At 33.3% G+C, this 12,654-nt stretch overlaps 1 protein-coding gene across 2 annotated transcripts in view; it reads left to right on the forward strand.

The window, feature by feature from the left end:
• Positions 1-122: 122 nt before the first annotated feature.
• Positions 123-12,654, forward strand: part of TMEM67 (transmembrane protein 67) — a 41,646-nt gene continuing 29,114 nt past the window's right edge. For both annotated transcript variants that reach the window (XM_081266817.1, XM_081266818.1), the window contains exons 1-6: positions 123-362; positions 1,827-1,915; positions 3,374-3,467; positions 5,622-5,721; positions 7,487-7,556; positions 7,653-7,727. In XM_081266817.1, coding sequence (XP_081122943.1) covers positions 140-362; positions 1,827-1,915; positions 3,374-3,467; positions 5,622-5,721; positions 7,487-7,556; positions 7,653-7,727 — 651 coding nt within the window. In that variant the 5' untranslated portion in view covers positions 123-139. The remainder of the gene's footprint in view (positions 363-1,826; positions 1,916-3,373; positions 3,468-5,621; positions 5,722-7,486; positions 7,557-7,652; positions 7,728-12,654) is intronic.

The raw sequence follows: 12,654 nt of genomic DNA on the forward strand, positions 1-12,654 counted from the left end.
CTACCTGCGGTTTTGGTAACCTAGCAACCAAACCGCGCAGAATGAGAGTTCCAGAACCTGGGATGTCCAATCAGCTCAGCGGAATCGCCGCAGAGGCTCATGGGGTGTTGGAGTCTGCGCCGTCGCTGGCGTCTGTGCCATGGAGACGCGCGGAGGCGCTTGGGTGGTGATGGCGGGCTGGTGTGTCTTCTCCTCGGGAGCTGTGACTGCTTTCCTCCTGTGGGTCCTTTCTCGAGTCTCCCAGGCCCAGGGCTACTTCTTGCCTTTCCGGCAGCCGGAAACGTGCGACCACAATCAGTACTTCGATATCTCGGCGCTCACCTGTGTCCCGTGCGGGGACAATCAAAAGCAGGATGCCCAAGGTAAGACGGTTTCGGGAGGACCCAGGCAAAAGTAACACTCCCGCCTTGGTGCTGTCCCCGGTCCCCGACCTTTTTGTCTGTAGGAGGAATGTTTCAGAAAACTGAGCTGCCGATTCAGGAGGAAAAGGTTACATGGGAGGATTGCAGTTTGCACAGTATTGAGATTGGGGATCCCTGAGTCCAGGGAACCGTTGCCGGTAATTCTCGGCTTCAGTTCCCCATCCCTTTGGATCAGACAGGGGCTTTTACAGCAGCACCTAGAAAGCGTGTGCTGAAGGTAGAAAAGAAACCGTAGAAAAGTAGTTGAGGTGAAGAGGTGCCGGTGACCGGAAAGATTAGGAAGTGTCAACTTGGATAGATACCCCTTTTATCTCGCTTCTCAAACCGCAGAAATTTAGAGATCCGTCTTTTTATTTTACACATAAGGAGATTGAAGCCCAGATGAGATTGTGACATCTTTTGTGTGACCTAAATTTGAGAATTGGCAGAACGCATGACTATACCGCCAGTATCGAACTATAAATTTCCAAAACATCGTTTTGTCTTCATTTTTCCCCCCAAATGCATCATTTGGACCTAGTTCCCACTCCAGCTTCTTGAAATATGTTGTCCCCTATTAAAAATAGGATTAAAGTGTTTTCAATTTCAGTTTCATTACCAGCGGTGTTAATTTTCTGCCATTTTCAGATTTGATGTATCCTTATTTAAGTCATCGAACAGGATAGATCAGGCTACTCATGCAGGGAAATAAGAGTGAGAAAGCATTCGGGCTTTAAAATGTAAGGTATTAGTTTCATAATTATAAATACAGATAATGTATGTGTTGTACCACATAGACTCCTATTGGTGATTATTTCACATAATGACTCCTTAGAGAATGCTAAACTTCTGTATCCAACAAGTTGAATAGTAATAATGACATTTATTGTCTTTCCAGAGGAAACTTATTTATTTGAGTGAAGGTAATTTTCTCAATAAGGTTTTGGCAAATTAAATTTAAATTCAATGAATGTATGTATGTGATTTAGTGACATAGAAATGTAACATTTCTTATAGCAGGTAAATAGTTTTAATAGTTCAACAGTTTAATAGTTATGCTTGCAATTAAAATATTAGGAACACAATGCCAGCTGTGTGTCAGACTCTTTTAGAACTCTTACATATAACTAATTGAATACTCATACTAACCCTAAGAGATTGGTACTGTTATTTTCTCCATTTTATTGAAGAAGGCAAGGCACAGAGAGAGGTTCAGTAACTTGCTGAATGCCATATAGCTAAGTAGGAGAACTGAGATTGGAACCTGGGAGCATGTTTCTAAATTTGATCTCAAACAGTACTAGCTCAAGACTCTTGCTATTAACCACTGTACAGTACTGATTACTCAAGATCTTAAGAATTATTGAGTTTTCCTATTCCTGGAGTTGTATTTTCTAAGGACAAAATTGGCTCTTTTTGTTTTAGGAACTTCATGTGTGTGTCTACCAGGATTTCAGATGATCTCTAGTAATGGAGGAGCTGACATTATTTGTAAAAAGTGCCCAGACAATATGGTATGGAGAACTTAAAATAACTTTCCTGTAAAAAGTAATAAATGTCTTTATTTTTAAAACTTCAATATAATGTTTAATATTCCCCCACAAACTTTAAAATTATTAAGCTATCTTTATTTTTACTAGAGTAAATTTGGGGAGATCAATGAAATTTTATGCAAATTTAGAAAAGACAGAAATGCACTTCTTCGCTTTTTAAATTTGTATTTTTATTTTTCCTCTTAGAGTAACTCAGTAATAAAAATAGATGAATAATACATATATCAAGCATTTGGGGATATATATATCCTTTGGTACAGATTGAGTTCGGTGTCTTAGACCTACTGGGTCAACAGTTTTATATGATGATTGATGTTTGTAATGATAACTAAGATGTAAAAAAAAAATTGTATAATACCAATTATATCAAAAATAGTTAACAAGGCCCTGGATTCAATCCCTAGCACCACACACACACAATAATAATAATAATAATAATAAATAAATAGCTAAATAATGTCTTGAATTTTTGTTAGCTTGGTATATAGGATAATTCTCAATAAGCAGAAATATGTTTTCCCATTATTTTAGATATTATGAGTCTCTGTGACAGTTCTGATTTTTATAGTACTGTTTTTTCACATGGTCATATTTAAAAAATTAAATCTGATAATGTGATATTAAGTTACCAGTTATTCTAATTAAACTATTTATTACCATTAAATTTACCATTTTGATGTTTATTTTATTAGTCCTGAGTTACTGATGATAAAAAGCTTATTTTTCAGTGACATTAGTTAAGCTATTGTAATTTTTAAATACTCCTATATAAATGCATTGTCAACTATAGGAACACTTATTGATAAATCCACTTTTTTATCCAAACTTTAAAGTAATTTGTGTCATTAAGTTACTTTTAGCATTGTTCTCTATTAATTTAGGGTACATCAGTATTTATAATTACTGTTGTTTATTATATAACCTATCTTATATTAATATAAATTAATTATGTTAATATGTATTATATGTTTTTCCTAAACCATACAATAAGCCCAGTTTTTATATAATCATTGATGGGTAAAAGGAAGTATTGTCATAAACCAATTTTAGCAATTTTTGTATCTTATATGCCATTAAAATTCACCCATTGTAAATCATAACTTATATGTTTATGGCATCTCTACCCCTTTTTATATTTTATTTTGAGACAGGGTCTTGCTAAGTTACTTAGATCCTTGCTAAGTTGCTGAGGCTGGCTTTGAATTATCAATCTTCCTGCCTTGGCCTTCCAAGCCCCAAGAATTATAGGCATGTGCTACCATGCTCAGCTTTTCCAAGGAATTTTTAATTGGATCATATGCGTATGATTTCTTTGTCCCTTGCAAATTACATATTGTTGTAACTGAACTTATGTGACTAATTAAGAAGAAAGTTAATTTAAAAGGAGTTTTTTGGTGTTTGTTTATTTGTTTAATTTAGAAGGGTGTTACTGAAGATGGTTGGGACTGCATTTCTTGCCCTAGTGGCTTAACTGCAGAAGGAAAATGCCACTGTCCCACTGGCCATATTTTAGGTAAGAATTAACTTCTTTATAAAACACTAGTGATAAATTTTTATTTGTGTTTATTTTGTAAATGATGTCAGATAACTTAATGATTACTTAATAGTATTTTTAAAATGTATTTTTGTGCAAAAAAATTTTAATATATTTCTATTTGTTCTAATTAGTTATACATGACAATAGAATGCATTTTGACACATCATACATAAATGGAGAATAAGTTATTATTCGTCTGGTTGCAAATGATGTAGAGTTACACAGGTCATATATGCACATAGAGTAGTAATGTCTGATTCATTCTACCATCATTCTTACCCCTATGCCCTGCTTTTCCTTTACTCCCCTCTGTCTAGTCCAAAATACCTCTATTCTCCACCCCTCCCCTTATTGTGAATTAGCATCTGCATATCAGAGAAAATATTCAGCCTTTCATTCTTTTGGATTGGCTTATTTTGCTTAGGATAATATTCTCCAGTTCTATCATTTACTGGCAGATGCCATAATTTCTATTTCTTTTTTAAAGAATATTACAAGAATATTATAAAGAATATCAAAATATTCCATTGTGTATATATACCACAGTTTCTTTATCCATTCATCTGTTGAAGGGCATCTAGGTTGTTTTCATAGTTTAGCTATCATGAATTGAGCTGCTATAAACATTGATGTGGCTGTGTCACTGTAGTATGCTGATTTTAAGTCTTTTGGATATAAACTGAGGAGTGGGATAGCTTGTCAAATGGTGGTTCCATTCCAAGTTTTCTTAAGAATCTCCATACTGCTTTGCACAGTGGTTGCATACAGTCCCACTGGCAATATGAGTGTACCTTTTCCTCTACATCCTAACCAACATTTATTGTTGCTCGTATTCTTAATGATTGCCATTCTGACTGGAGTGAGATGGAATCTCAGAGTAGTTTTGATTTGCATTTCTTTAGTTTTTCATGCAAAATTTAATGGTGCCTTAGACATCAGCGGGCATTGAGAAGAAAATATAGGGCCCTGCCTGATTTTTAAAAAGATTCTTACTAATGTAGGATTAGATGAATACTTCCTTAGTATAATTTTCTGAGTGCTACTGAAGGATACAAAAGCAGGCTTTAATAAATGAAAAATACTTTTATCATTTTTGAATGGAAAGATTAAACATTAGAAAGATGTTAGCCTTCCCATCAATCTATATATTTAAGGAAATACTAATAAATTCTACCCAGATTTATTTGTTTGGAGAATATATAAACTGATTCTAAAGTTTATCAGGACAAATATATAAAAAGCCAAGAAAATTCTGAAGGAAAAAAAGAAGCTATCCCATCTGATGTTATGCATATTTTATGGCTGTTGTATGTATGGCTGGCATGTGAGGACAGGGACTGATTGATCAAACTTAAAAGGGAACTAAAATAGATCCAATCAGGACAGGTTGAAGTGGAGCAAGCTTATAATCCTAGCAGCTCAGGAGGTTGAAGCAGGAGAACTGCAAGTCTGGGGCCAGACTTGGCAACACAGCAAGATTCTGTCAAAGAGTTGGGAATGTAGCTCAGTAGTAAAGTGCCTCTGGGTTCTGTCTCTAGTATTGGGGTGGGTGAGGTGAGGGAAAATAGATCTAATTCATATGGAAATTTGGTATGTAAAAAAGTGATATTTTGTATCATTGAGGATAAGGCTGATTAATAAATGATACTGAGACAAATTCCAAGTTATATAACAAGAAGGTACAAGCTAGGTGTGGGGCACATGCCTGTAAATCTCAGTGACTTGAGAGATTGAGGCAGGAGAATCCCAAGTTTGAGGCCAGCCTCAGCAACTAAGTTAAGGCCCTAAGTAACTACGTGAGACCCTGTCTCAAAAATAAAAAATGAAAAGGACCTGGAATATAGCTCAGTGGTAAAGTGTTTCTGGGTTCAATCCCTCATACCAAAAAAACAAAGAGAAGGTATTGTCAGCCATATTTGTAAGCAAGTTAATCACTGGACAACTGAAATATTTGAAAATCTTATGTAACTAAAATATTTTGATAATAGTGAAGTACTATTATCAAAAGCTCTCCAAGTTATAGAAACTACAATTTTAAGTGGGTTTTATTAACTATTTTCTAAGTATTAAAGAAGCTTATCTGTTCATTATGAGTTAGTTATATCTTAATTTTTCTTCTAAATTGTTTAGTGGAAAGAAATGTTAATGGAACATTGTTGCCTCAAGCAAATTGTGAGCTTTGTGATGATACTGAAAACGCTTTTACAAAAGCAAATGCTTTAGAAAACAGGTAAGTAGTATAATAGGGATTGGCTTTATTAATATCATATTTATGTGTAATTTTCAGTTTTTAGAAAGTGCTCTCATTTCATTTAATTTTCACAATAACTCAAGAAGGATAGAAGTAGACATGAACAATTAAAGGAACTGAGGACTAGAGCACAAGACAAAATAGGGTTAAAATCTTTGCTCAATCTATTAGATTTTTTACTTTAGATAACTTAGAAAGTCCTTTGTCTTTAGAATGGGACTATATCACTCACTTAATAGGCTATAATGGCTCAAAAATGAATATGTAAAGTTCTTAGCGTAGTACTGTATAGTAACTGCTAAGCAAAAGGTGGCTATTTTGTTTGTTATTATATAATTTGGACATAATCTATAATTAAGTACCAAGTATGGTATGAAAGCCTTTGTTATAATGTTATTTAGGAAAACATTAATAATAACAATTATTATAATTGTTATTATAACAGTTATTATAATTAACAATTATAATAACTCAGGTACCCTGATTTACAGCCCTATTCTCTATTTCTTCTTCCTCCTTTATGCATACATGTACCACACACACTTCCCTCTAACTTAAACACATTATTGCAATTTCAGCTTTTTCGGGTTTTTCTTTTCTTCTTCTTCTTTTTTTTTTTTTTTTTTTTTTTAAGAGGCATTCATATTGACTTCCCTCTAAGCACAGTTTTTCTTTTCATTTCCCAATGTTTAAATAGAAAATAGTTAAATGGTTTCTCCTAATGATACTTAACATTGGATCATCTTTTCTCTCAGACTGACCTGAGTTGCAACATCTGAAACTGACTACTGGGCTGATCCTCAAGTTGGCCCCTTAAAAATCTCCCCAGACCTGGAGTTTACGTCATGCCCCAGCCCTATTTCCTGCCTGTTTTTTCTTATAAGTAATAGTTCATATATAAACTCATCAGAGTCCCCAGTAGTCCTTCATCTCATTCTTTTTTTTTTTTTTTTTTTTTTTTTTTTTTTTTTTTTTTTTTAGAGAGAGAGAGAGAGAATTTTTTTTAATATTTATTTTTTAGTTTTCGGCGGACACAACATCTTTGTGTGTGGTACTGAGGATTGAACCTGGGCCGCACGCATGCCAGGCGAGCGCACTACCGCTTGAACCACATCCCCAGCCCACTTTATCTCATTCTTTAATATATATTAATATATATAGGAAAATATATTTTCCTAAAATAAATAGATGGTGAATAGACTTTATCTTAAAGTATTGGTTATGAGTTTGATGAAGGGATAGATATACTCATCTTTTAGGCTTATGCCACCTTTTTGCTTTGTGGCAGATAAACTAAGGAAAGTATATTTGATATAACTACTTGTAAATATTGATTTAGTTTCATTATATGAGTTTTTTGGGACTCTTGTTAGTTGAGTGACTTTGCCATCTTTGCTATTCAGTATATTCATTCTATGCATTCCTATGTATAGGTAAGAAAATAGTCTTCTATTATTGGTTAATTTTATTTGTTTATACTTGCCTTAAAACACAAAGAGGGGTATAAGACTATTTAAAGTGTTAATATTTTTAATTTGTTTATTTAAGTAATTGCTTAGTTGAATGAATCTGTTCTAATCCAGCATTTTAATTCTCTGGGTGTCTCCCATGTATATATGAAATATATATGTTAATAAACTTATTTGTTTTTCTCTTTTAAAAAAGTTTCCAATTAAATGAGGTTTAGTGTAATTCATGAACATTTTTAAAAGTGTTGTTGTTTTTTTTTTTGTATGTTGAACAGGTGTATCCGATGTGAACCAACATTCATTAATGCCAGCAGGTCCTGTGCATGTTCAGAACCTAACATTTTAGTAAGAATAATTAAATTAATAAAGTATGTATTTTTAATTCAATTACTTATAACTTTCCATAAACTAGGTCTTTTCCCCCCTTATTTATTTATGAAGACAGGAGGATTATGTATCAGTAACAAAGGGAGTTTTCCTTCACATTTACTTTCAACTGCACGTCTTGGAGAGCTTGTGAGTATGTTTCACTTTTTTTCTTGATTGTGAAGGATCTTTCTTCATTTCTCCTTTGGTAGTTAATTTCAGACAAAAATTAGAAACATTTAAGTTTTTAAATCACTTTGAAACAAATTATCAATCTAAGAACCCTCAGTCTAACAACTGAGCATCATAGTTTAGCTCATTGCTTTTTCAAGGAAATCACAAAATGTTTAAACTGAAAATATCTGATATAGGTTCTATAAAGGATTCAGTATAATGCAATGAAGAGCATCATGCTCTAGATTTGAACCCTGGTCATTAATTTTTTATTCTTGATTCTTTGGAAAATTTACTTAATATTTCTACACTTCAGTTTTTTCTAAGTTGGACATAATAATAGTAATACCTACATTGCAGTGCCTGTACATAATAGGCATTGGAAAAACAAGGATTGTTTTATGTCCAGCCAGATTCTTTGTTTTATAGACGAGAACACTGAGAACTGGGGTTAGAGATTTTGCATTACATGCTGGTGATAATAAGGTCTGGGGTGTAAAATGAGAGAAGAGGGTGAGTTAGAACAAGAATAGAGGTTATGTTACTGATTGGGAGTTAGTTAGGATAGGAGCTGGTAAACACTGAAGATATCCAGTATGCCAGCAGAGCTTATGGAAGATAGGTTGTGATCTGCGTGTTAAGTAAGTAGAAGTGATTGGGAGGGACATGAAGATAATGACAAGGGTGGATTCTGGTATCTTGAAAAAGGCAAAATTCCCTTCGTCCGGAATAATATTGTGGGGGTGACAGGCAAGTATCAAATAGTTTCAAAACGGCAAATTAAATGCTAAAATAGAAATATATGTAGGAAATTCTGAGATTATCCTCAAACTGGCTCATCTGCAACAAAATGTGTATCTTCTGGGGAATTCTTTCTCAGTCTGATTATAAAATTTGCAGGCCTTTATTTTATTCTATTTTTTCCTTTTTCAAATAATTCAAGTTGAAATAATTTTGTCAAAAGACCCAATAATGTCTGTTTTGCCTAAGATTCCAAATCCTTTAGAAGTCATGTTCCTTTTATCTTTTCAGTCTCATTCTTCCCTGACTTTCTTGAACTTGACAGTTTTGAAGCTTATAGGGATTACCATCTGTAGGATGACCCTTCAACCTGGGTCTGCATAGTGTTTCCTTATACTCAGTTCCTGCTTGGCAGAAAGCCACAAAAATGATGCACTTTTCTCAATACATTGCATTATATCAGGAGGTATTCAGGGTCCCACCACTGATGATATTAACCTTGATCACCTGCCATAAAGTTACCATGACTACTATAAAGTTACCATTTTCCACTTATTTTGTCAGGGGAATTTCTAAGATTATACTTTCTCTTTCTCACTAAGCTTATTAGTTTCCATCTCCATTAATGACACTTGCCTTTATCAGCCACTGCTGTAATGGTTACCAAAGTTAATTTTTGGTTTTCACCATTTCTTCCACATTTACTAATAGAATCTACTATATACCATTTATATACATGTATACATTTATTGATAATGTCAGTATGGATTTACTGGTCCCTATTTTTTCAATTGATTATAATCTAAATACATTATTTGTTTTGATGCTTAGATTACACTAGATTTGACCAATAGAAGCCTCTTCCATTTGTCTCCTGTGTCTTTGTGACATGTCCCCATTATTTCCTTATTTTCTGGCACATGATTTCCAGACTTACCTTGTACTTTTCCTGCCCCAGCCCTGGAATCAGTCATTTCTTTTTTTATTATTATTATTTATTTATTATTTGTTCTCCTGAGTTTACATGACAGCAGAATGCATTTCAATTCATCACACACAAATGGAGTGCAACTGGTGGTGCTGGGGATTGAACCCAGGGCTTTTTGCATGTGAGGCCAGCACTCTACTGACTGAGCTATCTCCCCAGCCCCATATCAGTCATTTCTCTATAAATTTGGGAGGGTAATATTTAGTAACAAAGATTATCACCCTTAATATGCCCTCATACCCAGACGTGGCCAGAAACACATGTACACATACATATACACATACATGCATCTATAACTATTTCTACATCTATCTCTGAATACATAATAAAAGAAATGAGTTCATACTGATATCTTTAAGGTTCCTTCTACCCATTCCTTTTGGCAGGTTTCAAGTACCTGCTCTAATAATAAGAAATCTGGGGCTCATTATCCTCAATTTTTTTTCATCACTGACATTTTTAATATCGTGTAAAATCCTGGATCCCAAGAAGTCTTAGCTAAAACTTCCTTTTCTTCATAACAGTTTCATTTCTCACTTGGAATCCCACTTTTTCTTCAATTTACTCCTGTGTTCAGTGCATCGAGTCTTCCCACCATGTCACTTTCTCTTGCACCAGCACCTCCACATCTCCCCTTCCTCAGAGGAAAGGAAGGGCCATTCCCTTAGGAAAGGAGGGATTATTTTTAAAGTTAATTCTGATCCAGTAAATATATTTCATTTAAACATACCATTCCTGAAAACAAGCTTTCACAAGGACAAGTTTGGAATTCCCACATCTAAGTCATATCATAACTGCTGTTTATGATAAGATGATTCTGTGTAGACAAAGTATAAATCATGGAAACAAAATCTAATTAAGATATCATGAGTATCTTGGCCCATTCCTCATTTTGGCAGGGATAAGAATTCAATTATGTCTGTGCATTTGTAGATCAGTCCAATTCTGAGGGACTGGTTTAAAGGAATTAAACATGAAATTAACTTAATTGATAAAACAATGCATGTTTACTAACTTATGTTGAGACTTGAATTGCTAGTTAGACTTAAATACTTGTATTGATTGATTCTACAACACAACACTCTTCCTGATTAGAAAAGTCTATTTTGAATATTAAAGTCAAAAGTTTTCTTGGGGCACAAACTCTGAATGTAGTTACTTTTGTATAATTTTATAACAAGGGCTTTGAATCCTATTCTGGGAATATTCCTGCCAATCAGTAAAGAATTTCCATACATATGGTCAGTGTTTTCTCATTCCCTTTTCACAAAGATAGTAATAGTGAGCTAGCATCTTGTGTAGGTGTTTATCTCAAAAATTTTTATTTTGAAATATTTTAAAATTGCAGAAAAATTGAAAGAATGACTGTGCATACATTTTCACCTATTTTAGCCAATTATTAATATTTTGCCACAATTAATTTATTTCACTTTATGTATGTAAATATTGTTTACATACTGTAATGGTATTTAATACTGTATCTATACGTTCTGTATCCACAAATTCAAACAATTGCAGATTGATTGTATTAGGAAAAAAATAGCATATGTACTGAATATGACAACTTTTTTTTTGTCATTGATCCCCAAACAACAGTATAACGACTATTTATATAACATTTACATTGTGTTAGGTATTATAAGTAATCTAGAGATGATTTAATGTATATAGGAGAATATAGCTTAGGTTAATTGCAAATACCATGTCATTTTGAACATTTGTGCGTTTGAATATCTGTGGGGGTCCTAGAACCAGTTGCTCCAGAAATAAGAGACTGTTATATGTAGATATACATACATATATACACATTTTTTTTCCTAAGCCATTTGAAAATAAGATGTAGACATAATGACAGTTTATTCCAAATACTTTAATGTATATCCACCAAGAAAAAAGGCATCTTCTTAGCATCATATCCTGAAAATTTAAAATTAATACAATAGAATTATCTAATATCTGTTCAGATTTTCTCAGTTCTTCTAATAATACCCTTTTTTCCTTTCTTCTTTTTTTGAAGGAGAGTACCTAGGATCCAGTGAAGAAACCCACATTGCAACTAATCTTTTTAGTTTTTTAAATCTACAGCAGATGCCTGTCCCATTTTGCATTTGTTTGTGTATGTGTTTTCCTGGATTTTTCTGGTTGTTTTCTCATGAAGCATCATTGTTTACTCAGTGAAGAATCTTTTGGGGGGAAAAGACAATTCTGTAGGTTGTATATAGTCTCTTGCACTGAAACAAGAAAAAACAGTTCAAGTCATCCAGTTATTGGTAACACTAATTTGGTTGTTTGGTCACAGTTGCATTGGCCACTATCTCTATTATAAAAGCACTGTGATTGATAAACTAGTCTGAGATTTTAATTTGTGATTTTTCTATGTAAATATCCATTTTAGTATCTATTGATGAACTTTCTCATTTTTAATTTCTTTTATGCCACTTTATTTTTTGTATCAACAAAACAGGTACATGTATTTTCTGGATTATTGACAGATTTTGTTTCATGTTCTTTGCCCAAGTTTCATTATATTGCATGCAATATACATTATTAAATTGGCCATTTCTAATGATTTCACAATTCTGCTATTCTATATTAGTTAGCTAATAATCTTCTACAAGGAAGATTATTCTCTTTGTGCTTTCTTTTTTTCTCTTAATCTTTACCATGAACTCATGCAATCTTTGTTCTCTCAGTTTGTAATCTTTTTTTATAATCTATTAGTTATTCTTCTTTTCAAAGCTCAAGTTGTCCCAAATTTGGATTTTCCTTCAAGATAGCTCCTGTGTTCTTGACATGACTCTATTATTCTGTAGGCACCTCCTTGATTTCTCTGTATTGTTTCAGTCTTATCTTGCATGGTTATAATTTTTAATAGTGAAATAATACTCTAGTTCGTGCACTCAAAGTTATATAATCATATTAACTGGTGCCATGTTCTACATAATTTTCTGTATCTTCTCTGTTCATGACCTGTTTACTCTGAATGGTGCTTCTCTGTGTTTTGTTTTTTAGCAGAATATTCAGATAAACTTTAAAACAGTGGTTCTTAGTAGTTTATACCCAGAGCTTTCAAAACCCTGGTCTCATCCTGGAGCTTCTCATTGATTTTGTTTGGAATGAAACTAGTCATTTTCTATTTTTAGGATGTTCTCAAATTAATTCTGATACCCTCTG

This window comes from Spermophilus citellus (genome assembly GCF_964194105.1).
Source record: "Spermophilus citellus genome assembly, chromosome: 14".
NCBI lineage: Eukaryota > Metazoa > Chordata > Mammalia > Rodentia > Sciuridae > Spermophilus > Spermophilus citellus.